Raw genomic sequence first — 22,424 nt, 5'->3', positions numbered from 1 at the left:
AGCTTGCAACTCTCCTGGACAACCTGCGAGGGTTTCTGCCCTTGGTTGACAAAATCCCTAAAAACCAGGGCCCTATTTTAGGGGCAGCCAGGACAAACCTGAGCTATAGAAAAGGGGTGTAGCCTTGGAGACACGCGGGACCTTTCTTTCCTGCAGCCCCCACCCCTCCCGACCCTCCAGCCCCTCCCGCAGCCAACCTTCTCTGTGGAGTAACAGAAGTATGCGCTGCTGATTGGAAGAGGCGGGGACAGCCCGCTGGGCTCAGCCAATCAGAGGCGCGGCTGGTATCCCGGTCCCCGCGGCTGACCTTCCAGCGGGCAGTGAGCTGCAGGCGGTCCCGGGGAGCGCGCGGCGCCCGGCCAGCCCGGGGATCCGAGCATGTCCTCGCGGGCACAGCCTCAGGCCCCGGCCGCCGACGACCCGATCTGGCCGGTGCGGCTCCTCCGAGCTGTCCCCGGGCTGCTGCTGCAGCTGGACCCGAGCGGAGGCGCGCTGCTGCTGTGCGGCCTGGTCGCGCTGCTGGGCTGGAGCTGGTTGAGATGGCACCGGGCGCGGGGCCTCCCTCCCGGGCCCACTCCCTGGCCCCTGGTGGGCAACTACGGACCGGTGCTGCTGCCGTCCTTCCTGCGGCGCTACGGCTCGGGCTGGCTGGGCCGCCCGGCCAGGGCCGCAGGGGTGGACTCCACGGCCGTGGGCCCCCAAGTGCTCCTGTCCAAACTGACTCGCGTGTACGGCAACATCTTCAGCTTCTTCATCGGCCACTACCCGGTGGTGGTGCTCAACGACTTCCACAGCGTGCGCCAGGCGCTGGTGCAGCAGGCCGAGGTGTTCAGCGACCGCCCGAGGGTGCCGCTCATCTCTCTGGTCACCAAGGAGAAGGGTGAGCCAGGGGGAGGGGGGGCTGGGGACCTGGTGGGCTGAGACCCCCCCTCCCTGCAGAGAGGGATGGGGGGCGTGCTTGGAAGAGGCCACAGGACTTGCAGAGTCTAACAGCAGCAGAGGGAACCTCAAGAGATCGAGGGGACCATAACAAGGGGTGAGGCAAAGGACATCAGATTGTGATACAATAGAGGTCTCTCCTCCCAGATGAGGCCTCACTCCTCAGCTTTTGATCCCCAACAGCTCTAAACGTGGGCCCTGTTAGAAAGAGGGAAGTGGATTATGTACATCTGGTGAGTTTTAACACCTAAGAGTTTAACAAGGCATTTTCCTCTTAAAAACAACAACACCAGGAGTTTGCCCCAGTGATAGAGTGCTTGCCTAGCATGAAGGAGGACCAGGGTTCGATTCCTTGGTACCACATATATAGAAAAAAGCCAGAAATGGTGCTGTGGCTCAAGTGGTAGAGCTTTAGCCTTGAGAAAACCCAAAGACAGTGCTCAGGCCCTGAGTTCAAGCCCCAGGACTGGTCAAAAACAAAACAAAACAAAAAAAAAAACCTTGGAAATGGTAGCTCCTTTTAGCTGCTCAAGAGGCTGCTGTCTGAGGATGGTGATTCAAAGCCAGCTCCAGCAGGAAAATCTGTGAGACTTACCTCCAATTAACCTACAAAAAGCTGGAAGGGGAGCTGTGGCTCAAGTGGTAGAGTGCTTGCCTTGAGCAGATAAAGCTTAAAGACAGTGCCCCAGGCTGGAAGTCCAAGTCCCAGGACTGGTAAACAAAGTTCTTGGCTGGGATGTATGTAACTCAGTGGTAAATGAACCATTGCAACACCCTGGTAGCAACCTCTAGTAGCCCAAATGAAAAGATAGTCCTCACACACAGTTCAAAGTCAGCCTTAGGAGGAAAATCCCTGAAACTCTACTCCCCAATTAACGACCCCAAAGCAAGAAATGGAAGTGTGACCTAAGTGACAGAGTGCAAGCTATGGAGAAACCCAAAGTCTTGTTACTCTATGGGGAGTTGAAGTTGCACAACCTACAATTTGAAAAGTATGCTGTCTACTGTTGGTGAAATACAACACTCCAACAATTGGTCCCCCTTTATCATCTTATTGGCTGGTAGGGCCAAAACTTCTTTGAGTCCCTAATGCCCATTAGATAAATGCTAAGTGAAGTGGCTTTTTCTCTGGAAGCTTCTGCTCACTGCCCTTCCAGATAGACTGGGTTTCCTTGTCAAATCCACTTTTATTGCCTACATGTTTCCCTTCATCAGCTTATAAACCCCAGATTTCCTAACCTTGGAACTGAATATAGGCCATCACCACTGGAGGCTCATTCCTGTGCCATTACTGCATGGTATAGGTAAGGAGCTCAGAATTCTCTTTTAAATGAATTGGTATTTCCTGTCTTTAGAAAAGGGAATGAAGGGATGAGGGCTTTGGGGATCAGGATAAAGCCAGAGTTACTCAGCACATAGAGATTTTAAACAAGGAATAGTGGTCAGAATACTTTAAATGTGCCAAGTGGAAACGTATACCTCACTTTCTCCATGCCATCCCATGTGCTGCCCTGCTTCTACTTGGTTCTCTTCAGATGCCATGGCTGCCAGGAGAGATAAGCAGCCCACAAAGGCCAAAGGTATTCTAGTCAGTCAATCTCTTGGAATATTATCCCAAGATTAAGGCAGGCACGGGCATGCTGCAAATGTGTGTCTACAGCAGGCAGGCTGAAATAGACAAATGTAGCCGGTTTTAGAGGTAGAATCGGGGGCCCTTATGATTTATGATGGTGTAAAAGCAAGACACATTCTGTAGAAAGCACATGTACAGCACAGAGCACCCACTCTTGAGACCACATGGAGTACGCCACTTTATATCACAACATCACTGTGGCGCAAATTAATATTGCTCACTATAAACTACATCTTACTTCATGCTCCTTATTTCAAATACTGTGTGGGTTCTTGATTTGCTTTTCCCATGACTGCTCAAGTCCCATGAAAGTCAGGTTGCCCTTCACCAAAGCTCAAATTTTTACTTACATTAAGGACTCTTTGGGTCCTCTTGGTTTTAGAGAGGCAAATTTTCATAAAATTAAGGGCAAGGAAACACTTAGCAGATCACACAATGACAATAACACACAACTGACCAAGAGTTTCTCCTCCATTGAGCTAGAAGGTGTGAGTGGAAAATTTTTTTTCTTTCTGAAATTTTTATTTTTAATTAATTTTTTTACTATACTTGGTCAAAAACCCCATGTAGTAAACTAGTAAATAAAGTGAGCTTACTGTTCACATTTTTTATTATAAACTATTTGAAATGGGAACTTTTGAGAGCAAAACCACCTTGTTTGTCTACTGCTTTTGCTTCAGATTCTTAAAGAACTCAGGGTTTGTAAGGCACCTAGGTACTCAGGAGGCTACGATCTGAGGATCATAGTTTAAAGCCAGCTTAAAGCCAGCCCAGGTAGGAGAGTCTGTGAGTGTCTTATCTCCAATCAACTGTCAGAAAAGGCCAGGAGGGGATGACATGGCTCACTTGTTAGAGCACTACCACAAAGAAGCCCAGAGGCAATGCCCAGACTATAAATTCAAGCCCCAGGACCTGGGCAAGGAACGGGAAGTTGGGGAGCCAAAAGCAAAGATATGACTGAAATCATAACCTTTTACTAACCTTGAGTAAAAATGCTCAGGGACAGAACTCATGCCCCAAGTTCAAGCCCCAAAAGTGGCAGGAAAACAAAACAGCATAGCTTTATTTGGTATTAAAAAAAAAATCTGTACACACTAGATACTTAAGGTATCTCAATTTTATCCAAATTGATTGATATTCTATTTCACTGGCAATAGAAAGTAGGTAGTTTCTCAGTAATTCTCCAGCCACTAAATCTGCCATGCCTCTTATCCCTGGCATTCTCAGTCCTTGTCACCTTGGCCACCTCTTGCTTGATGGCTGTCAGCTCATGTTAAATTGCTCAGATCTTTAATCTTGAGAGAAGGCTCAGTTCCTTGACAAGGAATCAAACCTTTGTGCATGGTAAGCAAGCACTCTAACACTAGACCAAACTCCAGGCTCCACTTCTGCCTTTTCTGAGTGTGTGATACTGAGGCATCAAACCTAGCGCCTCATACATGCTAGTCAGCACTCTACCACTAGGCAAAGGTCATGGCCAATAATAGTAATTATACAAATATGCTTTAGTGAGTGCTGATGGCTCACACTTGTATTCTAGCTACTTAGGAGGCCAAGATAGTAAGATAGTCCATGGGACTTACCTTCAACAGACCACTCAGAAAACCAGATATGGATCTGTGGCTCCGTAGAGTGCCTGCCTAGCACATGTGAGGCCCTTAGTTCAATTCCCAACACCACCAAAAAACACAAAAGGACATTTAAATGCACACTCAATTTTGGCATTGACACTTACTGGTATTCATTGTGCCAGAAGTCACTATTGATTATATACCTATAGCAAATTCTCTTAATTTAGTTGGAGCTAATTTCTGTTATTGAGCCTAAAGTATCCTCCTAAGTAAACTTTCCTAGCTGTCCTTCATGACTGGTGGTCTTTACCTGAGTAGATGATTTTTCACAAGAACCTTGAGAGTTGTGGCTATGCTTCCTTCTTGGTTGGGTATAATTAGTGTGAGCAGGCAGTGTTCTCTCTCACCTTCCTTTACCCATGTACTTCTGCAGGGCTTGTGTTCGCACACTACGGTCCAGTGTGGAAGCAGCAGAGAAAGTTCTCACACTCAACTCTTCGCCATTTTGGTTTGGGAAAGCTTAGCTTGGAGCCCAAGATTATCGAGGAGTTCAAATTTGTCAAGGAGGAAATGCAGAAACACGGAAAAGATCCCTTCAACCCTTTCCCCATTATTAATAGTGCTGTGTCTAATGTCATCTGTTCCTTGTGCTTTGGCCAACGCTTTGATTACGCTAATGGGGAATTTAAGAAGATGCTTAGTTTTATGTCTCGGGGATTAGAAATTTGTCTGAACAAACAGCTCCTCCTCGTGAACATATGCCCCTGGCTTTATTACCTCCCCTTTGGACCATTTAAGGAAGTGAGACAAATTGAAAAGGATATAACCAGCTTCCTCAAAAAAATCATCAAAGATCATCGAGAGTCTCTGGACAATGAGAATCCCCAGGATTTCATAGATATGTACTTGCTTCACGTGGAGGAGGAGAAGAAAAACAACAGCAATAGTAGTTTTAATGAAGACTATCTATTTTATATCATTGGCGATCTCTTCATTGCTGGCACTGATACCACAACCAACTCTTTGCTTTGGTGCCTGCTGTATATGTCACTGAATCCTGATGTACAAGGTAAATAATTCATCTGGTTCTCTCCCCCTCTCTCCCTTCCTTCCTCCCTCTCCCTCTTCCTCTTTCTCTCCCTGTCCCTCCCTCCCCCTTTCTCTCTGAATACTGGGGCTTAAAGTTTACCTAGGAACTGTCCTTAGCTTTTTCACTCAGCTTTCCACTTTACCACTTGAGCCACAACTCTACTTCCAGCTTTTTGATAGTGAGAGATAAGAGTCTCATGGATTTTCCAGCTTGAGCTAGATTTGAACTGTGATCCTCAAATCTAATTCTTTTGTGTAGCTAGTATTAACAAGCATAAGCCACTGAGCCCATCTCATCTGTCCTTTATTCATGGCAAGTCCAGATGATTTAAATCAGGAGTACTAAATAAACACTGTGATCTGTCTAAGCACTAATGCCTCTAGGCTGGAACACAAAATTAAATACTTGCAATTCACGGAAAGTTGGTAAGAGGTCAGAAGTGAAAGCTCAAATGTCTAAATAGGAGAAGTATGGTCACCCTGATTTTCTCTCTATGTCTCATTCTGTGTGAAATCTTCAATGGTAGAAGGTCTTGAGTGTTGCAGGACATTTTAGAGCTCAGGAATTCTAATGTTCACAGTGACTCAAGAGTGGAGAATCGAGGCCCACACAGCTAGTTTTACTCTGTCAATTCCAATAGATAAATAAAGGAGAATAATATATATTCATTTCTGTTGCTGCTATAACAAATTATTACAAACATAATCATGACCACAAAAATTTGTGATCTCATAGTACTATATGTTAAAATTCATATACATGCCTCTCACTGGATGAAAAATAAATGCAGGCAAGGTTTGGCTCCTTTCAGGAGACCCAAGAGAATTCACTTCCTTGCTATTCCCAGCCTCTTTGGCTGATAACTCCCTCCAGTCTCAGAAATCATAGTTCTCTCTCTCTCTCTCTCTCTCTCTCTCTCTCTCTCTCTCTCTCTCTCTCTCTCTCTCTCTCTCTGTCTCTCTGTCTCTCTGTCTCTCTCTCTTTTCTCCTCCTCCTCCTCTTTGACTCAACTAGGAGAGGTTCCCTGATTTTAAAACTGTGAACAGGCATGCAGGCATGCATTCCCTTAATGACAGAGATGTGCTCTGTGAAATGTATCATGAGGTGACTTCATCACTCTGTGGTGGTCACAGAGTGTGCTTCCACTAAGATGATCACAGCCTCACTAAAATCCACAGGGCATGCATGTGCTCATGTATGTGCTGCGTAGTAGACTGCAGCCTCATCAGGCAGCCCACTACAAATAAGATCATCCAAAACAACCCCCCTGTCTCCTGGTCCTTCACTGAGTTAGATTAGCATAGTCTTTGTACCAATGTGCTATGGAGCCTCCTAAAAGGTCATGTTTAGAAGTTTGGTTCTCAGCATGGTAATGGCAGAGAGGTTTTCGAGCATTAAAAGGAGGAACGGAGCTCCTCTACAGGGTTGTACAGGATTAATATAGCTCTCAGAGGACCCCAGTTAGTTCCCACAATAATGGGTTGCTATTCAAGAGCAAGCTGGGCCTCTGCATCCCTCTGCATCCTGTTCGTGCTGTGATTGCTTGTTCCCACATGCTTACCATCTACCACACTGGCCTGGCCAAAAGATCCTTTGCCAGAGGATATTTAAATGGTGCTGCTTGATTTCTTATTTGCAACTTCCAAAACCTCAAGGTGCACAAACCTCTTTTCTTGATAATGTATCCAGCCTCTGGCCATTTTCTTGTGGCAACAGAAAATGGAACTGGAGACACCAGGCAGGTGATGTAGCACATTTACAAAATAGTAGGAGATTAAGGTGTGGCTATTTTGAAGGGACCACTATTCTTACTACAGATAGAATGGTGCCTGCCTTTAGTCATGCACCGAGTTACAAATTAACCCAGCATTTAGCATCTTTTCGAATAAAACTATTATTAGATCATATAGTTTCTGGGGATCCAGAATCTAAGAGTAGCTTAACCTTGACAATTCTACTCTAGGATTACTCACGAAAGTGCAGTCTAGAGACTGGCTGAGCCACAGTCATTTATAGATTTAAGATTGCAGGATCTACCTCTAAGCTACTATTCACATGACTGCTGGCCCCAGTTCCTAATTCCTTACTTCTGTGACCTTCAAGAGGGAGCCCAAGGTAGAGCAAGGTCACTGAGACACCCTGTAGAGAATGCATGTTGTACTCAGAGGATCCCAGTTAGTTCCCACAATCGTGGGTTGTTATAAAAAGAAAAGAGCAAGCATGGGTTGCTTCTGGCTTCCCACTTGAGCTGGGATTGCTCACTCCCACAGGCTCTCCCTCTACTCTGTTGAGCCCCCAGCCACTTAACTTAGCTTTTTCCTTCCCCCATGGAGAGTGACTCCAGAGAGAATGAGAAGTGAGACGTGCCCTTCCATCAGTTCTACTAGCCTCCCTCCAAGACCTAGTATGGCACAGCCACTCCTTCCTCCACACCAGATGTACCTGACCAGTTCGGAGCCTGAGGCTGAGCCAGTCTGACACATCCTACCCATCCCTTTCATGTAAGCGGTAAAAGGAAGTGGGTATAAGATGCATGTTCAACTCTCCCAGGCTTCACGTCTCCTTTGTCTCGTTTGCTTATTTTCTGCACAGAGAAGGTTCATGAAGAAATTGAAAGGGTCATTGGCTGTGAGCGAGCCCCCTCCCTCATGGACAAGGCACACATGCCCTACACAGAAGCCACCATCATGGAAGTGCAGAGGCTGACAGTGGTGGTGCCACTTGCCATTCCTCACATGACCTCAGAGAAAACAGGCAAGTCGGGGTCTTCCTGCTCCAGAAGTAGCCCCAGTCCATGCAGCTAAGCAGAAGGCAGTGGCAGCCATGGGAGCTAACACTGTGTTCTAGACAGTGAAATGGCCAGTGGATGCTCACTCTTCATTCGCAGTGGTGCTGGCATTCAAGCACTGCAGTTTTACTGTAAGCTCTCTGGACTCCACCGGCACCCATGCTTAGACCACCAGAACAAATAATGCCAAGACTTAGATCCATTGTGATGGCAGAAAACAACAAGCAAACTACAGGATTGCTTCTTATCCTCTTGATGGAAGTCAGGAGAGCTAGTCTAATTATGGAATGAAGGAATTGACCTACTTCAATATGAAAAACCTGTAACCAAACATGAAATGACCATTTTAGAAGGAGCTTGTCTGATTTTTAGAGGTATCCCTGTCCTTCTCTTCCTTACAGTGAGACGTGATATATTAATTGATTTGTGAATATTAAACCAGCCTTGATTCTGTGAGATGAAGCCTACTTGATCGTAACGTATATTTTTTTTATTTATCTCTGGATTCTGTTGGCTAGTATTTTTTTCTTTCTTTTATTTTTATTTTTTCCAGTCCTGGGGCTTGAACTCAGGGCCTGAGCACTGTCACTGAGCTTTCTCAATGCTAGCACTCTACCACTTGAGCCCCAGCACCACTTCTGGCTTTTTCTGTGTATGTGGTACCGGGGAATCAAATCCAAAGCTTTGTGCATGCTAGGCATGAACTCTACCACTAGTTTAGGATGACTCCTTCTGTTTCTATTTCTCAGAACAGTTTCAAGAGTAAAAGTATTAACTCATCTTTAAAAGTCTTACAGAATTATGCAGTGAAGCCATCTGGGCCTGGGCTCTTCTTAGTTGGCATGTATCTGATTGCTTCCGCTATCTCGTTGTATGAAATTGGTTTGTTCAACTGACTTATCTCTTCTTGGCTCAATGTTGGCAGCATATGTTTATTTTTTTAAAAAAACCTACATTTCTTCTAAATTTTCCTGTTTCATTGACTATAAGCCTTGGAAGTACTTATTCATAATGGTCTGAATTTTTTGAACGTCTGTTGTGATTGTTCCCGTGGCATCTCTAATTTTGTTTGAGTCTCCCCTCTCCTTTTTTTGATTAATCTTGCCAGGGGTCTGTCGATTTTGTTGACCCTTTCAAAAAAACAGCTTTTTGACTTACTAAATTTATGTAATTTATAATAGAACTTATTTCAATCTCAGATATTTCAGATTTTATGTTTGCTATTTCTGTCCTTCTAGTTGTTTCAGAGTTTTTCTTGCTCATCTAGGTGCTTTAATTGCTTCTTTAGGTTATCTACATGAGTTTTTTTTCTGTGTTTTTAATATGGGCTCCTAGGGTGAGTAATTTACCCCTTAGGACTGCTTTTGCTGTGTCCCATAAGTTCCCTTGTGATATACTTTCATTATCCTTGTATTGTAAGAAGTGCTCAATTTCTTCTTTGATTTGTTCCGTAACCCAAGTGTTACAGAAGTGTTATTCAGAAGTGTGTTATTTAACTTCTATGTGTTTGAGTGTTTTTTACACTGTACTATGTTGTTTAGAACTAGTCTGATGCCACTGTGGTCAGATAGAATGCAGGGGATTATGTCAATCCTCTTGTATATGCTTAGGATCTTTGTGTGAACTATTATATGATCTATTTTGGAGAATGTTCTGTGGGCTACAGAGAAAAATGTATAGTGTTTTGCCATTGGGTGGAAAATTCTGTGTATATATGCTAAGCCCAGCTGGGCTATGGTGTCATTTAATTCAGAGGTTTCTTTGCTTATCTTTTGCTTGGCTGATCTGTCCTTTGGTGAGAGTGAAGTATTGAAATCTCCCACTATGACTGTATTTGAGTCTATCTTGTCCTATTGCTTGACATACTGAGGTGCTCCCATGTTGGGAGAATAAATGTTGATAGCTGTAATATTCTGGTTATGAATTGACCCCTTTACTAATATATAGTGGCCATCTTTATCTTTATGTACTGATTTTACTCAGAGGTTAATTTTGTTAGAAATTAAGATTGTTACTCCTGCTTTTTTGAATGGTGCATTAGAATGAAAAAAAAAAATTCCATCCCTTCAGATGGTGTTTGTTTCTGTCTTTGGCAGTGAGGTGGGTCTCTGGAGACAGCAAATTGATGGGTCTCATTTTTTAATCCAATCTGCTGTTCTTCTTTCGATTTGATTGTTATGACGGTTCACATTTAGGGTTATGGAGAAATGGTTAGCATCCTTTGTCATTATTTATTATTCCTTCTGAGTTTCTCTCTCTTTTTCACCCCCTTTGTACCTACTGATCTATAGGTGATAGCTTCTTGATGTGATTTCCTGCTGTTCTGCTCTTTGATCTTGATTATTTAATATTTTTGTAATGTTGGCTTAGTGTGCATGAATTCATATGAATATTTTTGTTTCATTATGAAATATTTTTGTTTCTCCCTCAAATGTAAATGCTAATTTTGCTGGATATATCAGTCTAGGTTGTCACTTCTTGATCTTCAGGGCTTGGATGATATTTTTCCATACTCTTCTTGCATTAAGGGTTTGTGTGAAGAGGTCTGCAGTGATTCTAATTTTCTTTCCATTGAAGTAATGTTCTTTCTTTGTTTTTGCAGTGTTTATGATCAGCTCCTTATTATTCAGGTCTCATGTTTTTACTATCATGTGTCTGGAAGAGTTCCCTCTGGGGTCTTGTTTATTACATGATCTATAGCCTTCTGTTATGTGGGTGAGATTGTCTTTTTTTGAGACTGGGAAGTTTTCTGCTGTAATCCTGGTAAATGAGTGTTGCATTCCCTTCATTTGAAACTCCTTCACTTCATCGATTCCAATCATACAAAGATTAGATTTCCTGGCTGTGTCTTCCCATTTTTGGACTTCTCTTTGGTGAATTCTGACCAATTTTTTCCAGATTGTTGTCTCTGTTCCAGCTCTTGTGTTTTATCTTCTGTTCCTGATACTCTATTTTCCATCTCAGTTATTCTATTACCTATAGCTTCTATTTTGGTTTGCATTGTGGACATGGAGCCCATCATATCTGATTTGAGGGTGTTCATCCCATCTAAAGAAGTATAAACTTTATCTATTTTTGTCTCCCTCCACTTCTATTTTAATATTGAGAAATTCCTTAGCCATTTCCTGTTTATATTCCTGGAATGATTTTTGGAATTCTCTTTTTATTTCTTTGGCAGGTCTAATATCATCTCTGAATGGTGTCTTGTCTCCTATCTCTTCACTCTTAGTTCCTTTGGGGTTTGTGTGGGACCTTGGTTATTTATAAATTTCATGATTTATCGCGGTGATTTCTGCATTGGTACTTTAGGGCTTGCCAATTATTGCTATTAGTGTGGTCTGCTGGTGGCCAATAGGAGGTGGTCTTTACTTGGTTTGGGGCTGGTGGTTCTCTCTGGGTATCTGTGCATATGTGTAGTTCTCAGCCCAATAATGAAATTGTTATTGTCTCCCTAGCTGACTTTGGATAGCCGGGTCCAGCTGTGGAAGTGCGCTTTTGGTATTTCTAGGGTTAGGAATTGTGTAGAGCTGGGTTCCAGCAGGGGCACACCGCCTTTGCTGGAATGTCTACTGGTTCCCAGCAGTGGCTCACAGTTATCTGTGTGTATACCTGGGATTCAGCTAGATAGTGCAGCTGTTAGGGCTTGTCCACCAGGTTCTCAGCAGCAGGGACCAGCTATTGATGTGTACCTTTGGTTCTATTGCACACATACCTGATTCCTGGTATGAGTGGGTAACTGTTGCACACATGCCTGCCTGTTTCAAATGGTGGTTGGCACTTGCTATTTGTGCGCGTGCCTATGTCTCAGCTGGATAGCACAGCTGTGGTGATCTTGCACACCTGATGTCCAGCAGTAGGGCCCAGCTGTAGGTGCTCTTTTGGTTTTTCTGACCTTAGGCAGGGCATGTTCTCAATTCCCAATAGTGGGGCGTGTCCTCAATTCCCAGTAGGAGTGTGCCCATGGCCATACGCAGTTGCTGGTTGTGGCCTGGCTTGTGTATTTAGCACCACTGAATGGGTTGAAGAATCTGGTGACCCAGATCCTGGGTCTGAGCATGCGGCCTTTGCTGGTGCTCCCACACATTCCCAAAGGTTGTGTGCACTTGCACACCTGGGCCCCAGCTAGCTAGCACAACTGGTACTAGTTTTCCACCCTCTTCCCAGAGGCCAGGCCCAGCTGAGGATGTGCGCTTGGGGATTTCTGCAGAAGAGCGGAGCAGCGCCTTTCTGATTCTCAGAGAGAGAGGGGGGAAGGGGGAGGGAGAGAAGGGGAGGGGGAGGGAGAGAGAGAGAGAGAGGGAGGGAGGGAGGGAGAGAGAGAGGGAGGGAGGGAGGGAGAGAGAGAGAGAGAGAGAGAGAGAGAGAGAGAGAGAGAGAGAGAGAGAGAGAGAGAGAGAGGGAGGGAGGGAGGGAGGGAGGGAGGGAGGGAGGGAGGGAGGGAGGGAGGGAGGGAGGGAGGAGAGAGGGAGAGAGAGGAGAGAGAGAGAGAGAGAAAGCTCGGCTTTGCTGGTCTACCCTCCCCGCTCGCTCTTTCTTTCCATAGTAGGGCAGAGTGCACCCCTTATTTCTGCTGGAGGCATATGGCCTTAACAATGGCTGTGTGTCTTTCTGTGTCTCAGCTGAGTAGCCGCATTGGTGCCAGCTTGCCAAAGGCTCCCAGCAGTAAAGCACCCCACCAGGTTTTGGCGCACACCCCCCCACACCCACTGTTGGGGCGCTGGCTCTTAGCGCCTGTCAGTCTCCAGTCTCAATGGCCTGGTGGAGGGAGCTCTCTGGAGGAGGGGCATCTTTGGTACAGGTGGCTAATCCAAGCTCTCAGGAGGCTGGGGAAGGAAGATTTCAAGTTTAAGGGCAGCTTGGACTCCAGAGTGCAACTCACACACACACACACACACACACACACACACACACACAGACACACCCCATGCAGATTCCTGCACCTCCTATTATCTCAGTTTACCCTCTCATCCTGTTGTGTGCACAGAAAACTCTGTGAACTGTTTTATGCAAATCATAGGAATTTATAATTCTTAGGAAAAGTTTATCCAGACTGATTATTTCTTAGTGTTTCTCTTTTTTAAAAAAGTATCCTTAAATAGTTGTATAAGTGAGTTCCATGTAAACGTGTCAGTTTATGAGCACAGAATATCTTCTTCAGCGTCACCTCTTTCATCATTCTCCCCCAAATCTCTAAGGCCCAGCCATCCCTTCGATTTTCCATTTTCACAAATATACATTGAATTTTATGGCTGCATTTAGTATTGTTTTCTTAATTGTGATGTTATTATTTCACTGAATTCATTAACTTGATATCCATCAAAGCATCTTCCCTGTGTCAAGCTGGGTTCTGCTGCTGGACAGACAAGCATAAAAACTGACAATCTGATATTTGTCCCTGACTTTAGGGACCCTAGACTTTAGTTTTGGACAATTAAAATGCTGAATATGTAACAACATGTTTGTGCTTTTAAATAGTAATGTTTAAGGATAACGCTTAAGCATGTGGAATGATGCTGTGTTTTTGCTTCTCGTTTGTTTGTTTGTTTGTTGTAGTTCTCCAGGGGTATACCATTCCTAAAGGCACTGTGGTTTTACCTAACTTGTGGTCGATACACAGAGACCCAGCCATTTGGGAGAAACCAGATGATTTCTATCCTAATCGATTTCTGGATGAACAAGGACAACTTATAAAAAAAGAAACCTTTATACCTTTTGGCATAGGTTGGTTAAACCCATGTGTCTACATCTGTGTCTGTGTCTATATGTCTGTATGTATGGGTGTCTGTGTGTGTTTAATGGCATCATTTTTAAAATGAAGCAGATCAGGGGTGTAGCTTAGTGGCAGATCATTTGCTTCCCATGAGGAAGGCCCTGGGTTTGGTCTCCAGCAGTACAAAAACTACATTGGTTAAATCTCATCTTTATGACCATTGATTTTCCTTTCCACATAGCCTGGGTTCCAGTTGTGCCCCACAGAACTAAAGGACTTAAGAACAATTTCTGGAGTTGGGCAAGGATGGCTCATCCTTGTAACTGTAGCTACCTAGGAGGCTGAGATCTGAGGATTGAGGTTCAAAGCCAGCCCAGGAAAGAAAGTCCATGACTCTTATCTCCAATAAACTACCAAAAAAGCCAGATGTCGAGCTATGGCTCAAGAGTGCTAGCCTCAAGCAAGAGAAGCTCAAAGATAGCACCCAGGCCTTGAGTTCAAGCCCCAGGACTGGCAAAAGAATAATATCCGATGGTTGGCTAGGCTGGTAGGTAAGAAGGGTTCTCGGATCATAATGTCCTTTACTTTAGGACACATGACATTTTTCCAAGGAAGGCTTCAGAGGCCCCAATCTAACCTTTTCACTCCTAAGTGACCGGAAAGGAGAGACCAGTCATGACATGATTGCTGACTTCAGTTTCCTAGGTAGATGAGGACAGGGTTTTAAAGTTGGCATGAAAATGTGAACTTGTATGCAAGAGACGCTAGATTTTTTTTTAGGAAATAAAAGTTACTTGGCCTATTGGTAGCGTGCTTGCCTAGCATGCATGAAGACTGAGTTCGATTCCATGGTACCACATACACAGAAAAAGCCAAAAGTGGTGCTGTGGCTCAAGTGGTAGAGCTCTAGCCTTGAGAAAGCTCAAGGACAGTACATAGGCCCTGAGTTCAAGTCCCTGTACTGGCCAAAAAAGTCTAGACATTTCCTATCATTTTTTACTTCTTTTCTGAAGTAGAAAAAAGAAATGGTACTATAACATTTCTTTTTTTCTATCTCATTTTTAGGGAAACGGGTGTGTATGGGAGAACAACTGGCCAAGATGGAATTGTTCCTGATGTTTGTGAGCCTGATGCAGAGTTTCACTTTTGCTTTAGCTGAGGGTTCTCAGCCCATCCTGACGGGAAGATTTGGTCTAACTTTAGCCCCACATCCTTTTAATATAACCATCTCAAAGAGATGAAGAGCGCGTCCAAGAAGAAAAGGTAAACAAGGCTAAATAAATGTCCTAAGCAGATTCTTCTGCCGTGCAGCACTTCAGTCCATGCACGGTTGGCTGATGCTAGCACATGGGAAGAATAAAGATAGAGGGAATGGGCATATGAGAGGCTTCCCAGCAGGATGCCCATGAAGGATGTGGTACTCCCAGGAAGCAGTGGTTGCCATCAAGGGACAGGCCCTCTTTCCTTTCAGAGACTCATCCCATGGCAAAAATGGGGTTGTGGAAACTTGCCTTCTCTTTGCCTCTCTGCACTGAGCAAGTGCTTCAGAAGGTTTTGATCTGATCAAAAAAAACACAGAAGCAGAAGATCATTTACCTTCTGGCTCTGAGTGTGTGCGTGTGTGCATGCGTGCGTGCGTGCGTGCGTGTGTGTGTGTGTGTGTGTGTGTATGTAGGACTAGGGCTTGAACTCAGGACTTTTGCAGTTTGGTTGAACGTTTTCACTCCAGGCTGTCAGTCACAGTTCCACTTGCAGCCAGCAGGTAGAGCTTGGTGCCAGTGGCTCAAACCTGTAAAGCTAACTCCATCAAGGTTCAAAGTCATCCCAAGCAGAATAGTCTCTAATTAACTTAGCTGCAATTAACCATCCCAAAGCCTCAATTTAACAGCATCCCTTTCCATCCTAATGCACTTGTAGAGGGGAGGGTGTCGCAGTGGCTCACAGGGGCTTAATCTCAGGAGAGGGAGGTCCACAAGTGACAGGACAAAAGAGTACTAAGGGGGAATCCTACATCATTTGAATACTTGCAGGTCCACTTTTCTGTGTAAACACAGTTTAAAAAATAGCTGGCATTAGTGGTTCACACCTGTAATCCTAGCTACTCAGGAGGCTGAGAAGTCAGGATCTCACAGTTCAAAGCTAGTCCAGGCTGAAAAGTCCATCTGAGACTCTTATCTCCAATTAACTACCAGAAGAACCAGAAGTAGAACTGTGGCTCAAAGTGGTAGAGTGCTAGCATTGAGCAAAAGAGCTCAGGGACAGCACCCAGGCCCTGAGTTCAAGACCTACAACCAATAGTCAATCAATAAATAAAATAATAAAAGCAGGAAATTTGTTTGGTAATGTCACTTTAATCCAGTTTTTTAAAAAATGAGTAGACTTTGTTCATCATTTAAAGCAATTTTTTTTGGCCAATCCTGGTGGTTAGGGCCCAGACACTGTCCCTGAGCTTCTTTAGCTCAAGGCTAGCACTCTACCACTTAAACCACAGAACCACATCCAGCTTTTTCTGTTTATGTGGTACTGAGGACCTGAACCCAGGAATCATGCATGCTAGACAAGCATGCCACTAAGCCACATTCCCAGTCATTTTTTTTCCGTTCCTTTCCTTTTTTTCCCTCTCTCTCTCTCTCTTTTTCTTTATGCTTGGACTAGGACTTGAACTGGATTGGGCACTGTCTCTTAACTGTTAGGTTCAAGGCAGGCACTTTACCTCTTACTGGTTAATTAGAGGTAAGAATCTCATGGATTTTCCTGCCTGGGCCAGCTGTGAGCTTGGAGCCTCAGCTCTCAGCCTCCTGAATAGCTTGAATTACAGGCCTGAGTCACCAGTATCTTGCCAAAGGGATCATTTCAAAGAACTGTAGAATGGTGCCATGTTTAAGCATAACATGGAATGTAAGCTTCCGGCAGCTGCAAATTGGGCCACAACCAAGAGCGTTGGACTCACATGCCTACAGGAGGGAAGGTCTATGGATGCTCTTGTAAAGGAGAGAAAAAGGAAGGAAAGATTCAGAGTGGTCATTAATTTGAGACTCAAACACAAAGGGAAACACAGAACTTGAACACTTTGGATGGAAGGATTTCCATGACTCACCACTATCTGTGCTTGCTCTGTTTTACAAACCTCAAAGATACCAGGTTTCTCTATTTCTTGTTCCTCCTCTGTCCCTACACCTTGGGCAGTTAACCATTCTTATCCTATGATGGCTCTCCAGGCTAGTTCTGAAAATGAGCCTGACTGCTTGCTTTCTCTCCTCCCTTTCTTCCTGCCTTCCTTCCTTTCCTCCTTTCTTTATGGGGTTGGGTACATTGCTATGCAGACAGCAGGCAGGGAGACAATAGTTGCTTAGTCAAATCATATTACAAGGAAAAAGAAAAAGAGGAAACATCATATGATCAAGTATTGATTTGGTTTTGATCCTGCATTCTTTGTTGCTGGCTTGACACATTTGCTAGGCATGCATGCCAGTGCTTGAGCGACACCTCTAGCTCTTCTTGCTTTTGTAAAATTTCAGATTGGGTCTCCTGCCTTTTGTCCAGGCTGTCCCCAGGCTACATCCTTCCCTACTGCTATCTTCTCCTGTATAGCTCTACCATATCTGGCCCTTCACTCTGGGGTGTTTGATATCTACCATATTGCTCCTTTTCTTTTTGTGAATATAATTAAGCACTTACAAAGCAGATTGGTAGACTACAGGACAATTTTGGATACCTTGAGGATTTGGGCTTTAAAAAAATAAGATAAAAACTAATAGACTCAGAGGAACTGAGTGAATGGACAATATGTATGTGGATTATATCATACATACCTCCACATGGACAGATTGCCCCTGCTATGAAATTCATGTGCTTTTGAGTTGTTCTCATAATTCAGCACTAGCAAGTTTCTCATTTTTTAATTTACATGTGGATTCCTAATATTCCTAACAAGAGAGTTTGCAGCTGGCCTGGAAAAAACAAAACAAAACACAAACCTCTACCTTTGGTGAGAAATTGGATTCAGAAGTTTATTCAGCGTTTAAGTACAGTGCCTCAAACAGCAGTACTTTGAAAATGTCTCTCCCTGTGGCACAGTACTGAAAAAATTCTTTACTTTTGTCCCATGTTGACACTTTACAGTTTTGTACTTCATGGTTGATCTGAAATTGGAAAATAAATGTATGTTTTTGTGTCTGCCTAACATCCAATTTTAAGTTCTCATCTTTATCAGTTTCTGATGCTTTCATTAAACTTCAGATTATAATAAAGACAGTGTTGTGACTGCACTTTTGTATTATTGCTAAATAAAATTTCATCTTTTGTCAAATGTCAGTCAGGAAATGAAAGAGGAAACAGATTTCCAAAGGGATGGGCACAAATATAATATAGGCTGTTTTTTTTTGCGGGGGGGGGGGGGGGAGGGAGACTCGAACTTGTTATGCAATGCTTTCACTTATTGGCTAGTGCTCTACCAACTGAACCTCCAACCCCAAGGCATGGTCTTAACAGAAGAATAAATCTTCTAAAAATATACCCTTAGAATGAAGTTACTCTGCAGATTATAGCACCAAAGAGATATACAGGTTGATTTCCAATTTTTCTTGAATCTCACATCTAAGAGGCAGCACATTCGAGAGAAGGATGAATCCATCTAAGCCCCCTGTGGCAAAATCTTCAGGACCTATCTATCTCTCAAGTATGATATGTTTGAGTACTGAACATATGGTATCTCAGTATGGTGATCATTTTAAATCTGTGGTTCCTGAGAACAGCAAATGCTGGATAAGGCTTTCTCTGAAGTGCCATCATCAACTTCAAGACTAGATCCATCAAAGGAAAATAGCAGTCCTCAATCTTCTTACTGAAATGTCCGTAACTAAGGAAGATGAAACTTTTCTCACAGAAGTGACAGAATATCATGCCAGAAGCCCAAAGTGACTTTGGACCAAGCTGATGTCTCTTCCTTGGATTCATTTACCTTTTGCTTCCTGTAAAAGACTGGACCTGTGTTGGCTCTGGGTGTAGACACTCTCCCTTAGCTTTTTTGATCAAGGCTGACACTCTGCCACTTGAGCTACAGCTTCACTTCTGGGGTTTTGTGATTAATTAGAGATAAAAGTCTCACTGACTTTCCTGCCTGGGCTTCGAGCCTTAATCCTCAAATCTCAGCCTTGTGAGTAGGTAGGTCCACTTGAGCCACAGCTCCACTTCTGCTTTTCTGGTGGCTACCTGGAGATATGAGTCTCAGACTTTCTTGCCCAGGCTGGCTTTGAATGGAGATCCTTAGATGGCCCCTTCCTAAGTAGCAAGGATGACAGGTGCCTAGGTGGAATCTCTTTAAATAAGTATGCCAATGACTGCAATGGAAATATATTTGGTCATCACGATGTGCAGAATAGCTTTCTAGCTTGTTGAAATCCCCTAAGCTTTGTTTGACCCCCTTCATGGTTGTGTGTCCTACATTCAAGTTAATATTAATGACGATTGGGATCCTGTTTACAAGTTCAAGCCAAAGATGTAAGTTCTGTGCACAAAATATGCACATCCTGTAACATGCACATGCATTTCCTTAGGTACAAAGTCAACCAGAATTAATTTGACAGCACAGACTTGCTTGTACTTTTCTGGACTTTGCCGTTGTACCATTCTGTCCAGCCATAGCTTCTGATTTTCTGCCATATGAAATTTAAAAGAAAAAAAATGCTCAACAAAAGATGACACAACATTAAATTTTCACTCATTCTTCTGAGATCTAGAAATCATTAAGTTCCCACAAATAGAAGGAAAATCCCAATTTACTCAATGACTCTTAATCCCATTCATACTCCTAAAAATCTGAGCACTTCTTTGACAGGACAATGACCTACTGCATTCCATTCATATTCTCGCTGCTCTGGAGCCCATAACCCTGTTTGCTGATAAATAATGTTTCTTTGATACCAGTTTTCAAAGTATCACAATCAGCCATACATGGAACAAAAATAAAAGCAGTGATTATTCACTCTGTTCCTGTGCCAGCATTTTATTCTTTTGCCAAAGTTGCCTACTTTCTCTGAAATGGTTCAGTGACCAGTCATGCTTTTCAGCACTAAACTTTGCAGAGAGAAATAAAGACCAACTACAATGATAATGTGAAAGTACAAGCTAGAGACCTCACAGATTGGGATCAGGCTTCCTGACCCCAAAGGACAATGCTCCTATTCTGTGTAGCAACTGAGAATGGAAAGGAGTGGCCAGCACGGTGCTCTTATTTCAGAAGACTACAAACAAGACGAAACCCTCATGATCAAATAGCTGGAAAGTTATTTGTCAGACCGTTTCTTTTCACAGATGAAGGCATTAGAGCCAAGGAGGGTGTTTGTAGATAGTCATGCAGCACGCGGCTAACTATCCCACCACTCTCCAAGTTCACCAGATCTTTCTTCCCTTCCCTTCCCTTCTTCCTTCCTTCCTTCCTTCCTTCCTTCCTTCCTTCCTTCCTCACTCCCTCACTTCCTTCCCTCCTCCTTCCCCCTCCTTCCTTTCCTTCCTTCCTTTCTCCTACTTCCTTTCTTCCTTTCTCCCTCCATCTTTCTTGCTTTTCTCCCTTCTCCTCCCCTCCCTCTTTCCTTCTTTCCTTCCTCCCCTCTTCATCCTTCTTTCCCTCCCCTTCTTCTCTCTCTCTCTCTCTCTCTCTCTCTCTCTCTCTCTCTCTCTCTCTTCCTTCCTTCCTTCCTTCTTTCTCTCCCTTCCTCCCAACTCCCCTCCCTCTCTTCTCCCCACCCTCTCTCTTCCCCTTCCACCCTTTTCCCCTCCCCCCTTCTTTCCTTTCTCCTTTCCCCCCTTCCCATTTCCTTGTTTTGGGATAAAGTCCTACTGTTCAGCTCATGCTCACCTGGAATTCATGATCCTTCTGCCTCTTTACCTTACATCTTTACAGACTGTTACATGACCTCAGATTTAAAAGTTAGTGGGAAATACTGCAAGGGTGATGAATATGTCCCCTCAGATTCCTATGTTAAAACCGAATGTGAGAATATTTGGAAGTGAGCCTTTTCAAGATGACTAGGTCATGAAGATAGGCCTTCACAAATGGGATCCATACTCCCTATAGAAGAGATCCTAGAAAGTTCAATTGCTCCTACCCACATGAGGTTACAATGAAAAGGTGCCATCTATGGGAATGTGAGCAGACCATCCTTAAACACCAACCAAGTCTGTTGGTATCTTGAATTGGGACTTCTGTACTTCCAGAGCTGTGAGAATTATTATTATTGTTATTATTATTATTACTGCCAGTCCTGCGCTAGAGCGCAGGGCATGAACACTGTCCTTGGACTTTCTCAAGGCTAGAGCTCTACCACTTGAGCTTCAGCACCACTTCTGGCTTTTTTCTATGTATGTGGTACCGAAGAATCGAACCCGGGTCTTCGTGCATGCTAGGCAAGCACTCTACCACTAGGCCAAACTCCCGGCCCCCTATTGTTTTACTTTATATAAGATACTCTGTCGTATTTTGTTATAGCAGCTTGAATGAGCTATGACAAATGGTTATCCTTTTTTCCTAAGGAAAAGAAAGCTCTGAGAGTGTACCCTACGTAGACATCCTATTGTGTCTTATACACAAGTTCCTTTAAAAAGAAAAAAAAAAATTTTAATGCCAGTCTTGAGACTGAACTCAGGGACTGGGCTCTGTCCCTGAACTTTTTTTGCTCAAGATAAGCATTTACTAGAGCCAAAGCTTCATTTCTGGCTTTTAGTTTTTGGTAGTTATTTGGAGGGAAGAGTCTCATGGACTTGACTTCCCCGGGGGGGGGGGGGCTGGTTTTGAACCTTGATCTCTAGATTTCAGTCTCCTGAGTAGTTAGGATTGCAGGCATGATTTAAATATATACATTTTTGTGTTACTGAGAAACAGCAATTAGAAAGTATTCATGTGAGATTGAACACGTCCCCCAACGGTGAGAAAGAGATTTCCTTTCCTATAGCTTTCTAGTATGCTCAATTTCTCCCCAACCTTTGCTGTTTGACTTTAAGCCATCCACACAAACCCAGGGCCTTGCCCAGGACAGAGGTACGATGGGCGGGGCTGACCTCGAGCCCCGCCCTTCTGGTGACGTCACGGGGCGTGCGCGCGCACGGCGGCAGTGAGGCCGCGGGGGCTCCGCCCCCAGAGGTCACTCGGCTCTCATAGCCCACGCCGCCTTTGCCGCCTTCCTCACCAGGCTCCGTCGCGTCTACCGCCGCCGGATCCGTGCTCGCCCTACCATGGCTTTCGTCACCAGGCAGTTGATGCGTTCCATGTCCTCCTCGTCCTCCGCGTCGGCCTCGGCGAAGAAAATCATCGTCAAGCATGTGACGGTCATCGGCGGCGGGCTGATGGGCGCCGGCATCGCCCAGGTGAGCGAGGCCCCGGGGCGGCGGGGTCGGGGGTGCTGCGGGCCGCGGACGCGCGGGGGTTGAAATGCCTTACACAGCTCCTCCCCCCCCATGCGGCGTCCTCGGCCCGGCCCCGGAGTCTTCCTGAGGTTCCAGCCGCCCCCCACCCCCACCCCAGGGCCGCCCGGGGCCCAGGGCCGACCCGGGGAAAACGACGCCCCCGGGAGTCGCGCCGGCCTCCGAGTTTTTTGGGTTGCACCAAGTTGAGGCGGATCGCGTGTGTTCCTGCCCCCGTGCAAACTCAGAATTTGCCCGGTGACTGATGCGATTTGAACCCCACCTCCCCTCTCCCC

General features: G+C 44.6%; 2 protein-coding genes across 2 annotated transcripts in view; both read left to right on the top strand.

Annotated features, from left to right (window-relative positions):
* Window positions 1-353: 353 nt before the first annotated feature.
* Cyp2u1 (cytochrome P450 family 2 subfamily U member 1) lies at window positions 354-17,914 on the top strand. Its single transcript, XM_090356712.1, has 5 exons — window positions 354-880; window positions 4,577-5,212; window positions 7,826-7,987; window positions 13,575-13,742; window positions 14,797-17,914. Exons 1-5 carry the CDS (start codon window positions 379-381, stop codon window positions 14,970-14,972), a joined length of 1,644 nt encoding a protein of 547 aa, XP_090212838.1. The 5' UTR covers window positions 354-378; the 3' UTR covers window positions 14,973-17,914.
* A 3,977-nt stretch (window positions 17,915-21,891) lies between these two features.
* Hadh (hydroxyacyl-CoA dehydrogenase) overlaps window positions 21,892-22,424 on the top strand; it is a 29,452-nt gene continuing 28,919 nt past the window's right edge. The window contains exon 1 of the mRNA XM_090356711.1: window positions 21,892-22,092. Within this exon, the coding sequence (XP_090212837.1) occupies window positions 21,961-22,092 (132 nt within the window). The 5' untranslated portion in view covers window positions 21,892-21,960. The remainder of the gene's footprint in view (window positions 22,093-22,424) is intronic.

Source organism: Megascapheus bottae, chromosome 23 (assembly GCF_031878675.1).
Source record: "Megascapheus bottae isolate mThoBot1 chromosome 23, mThoBot2.hap1, whole genome shotgun sequence".
NCBI lineage: Eukaryota > Metazoa > Chordata > Mammalia > Rodentia > Geomyidae > Megascapheus > Megascapheus bottae.
This window is presented reverse-complemented; position numbering and strand designations above follow the sequence as displayed.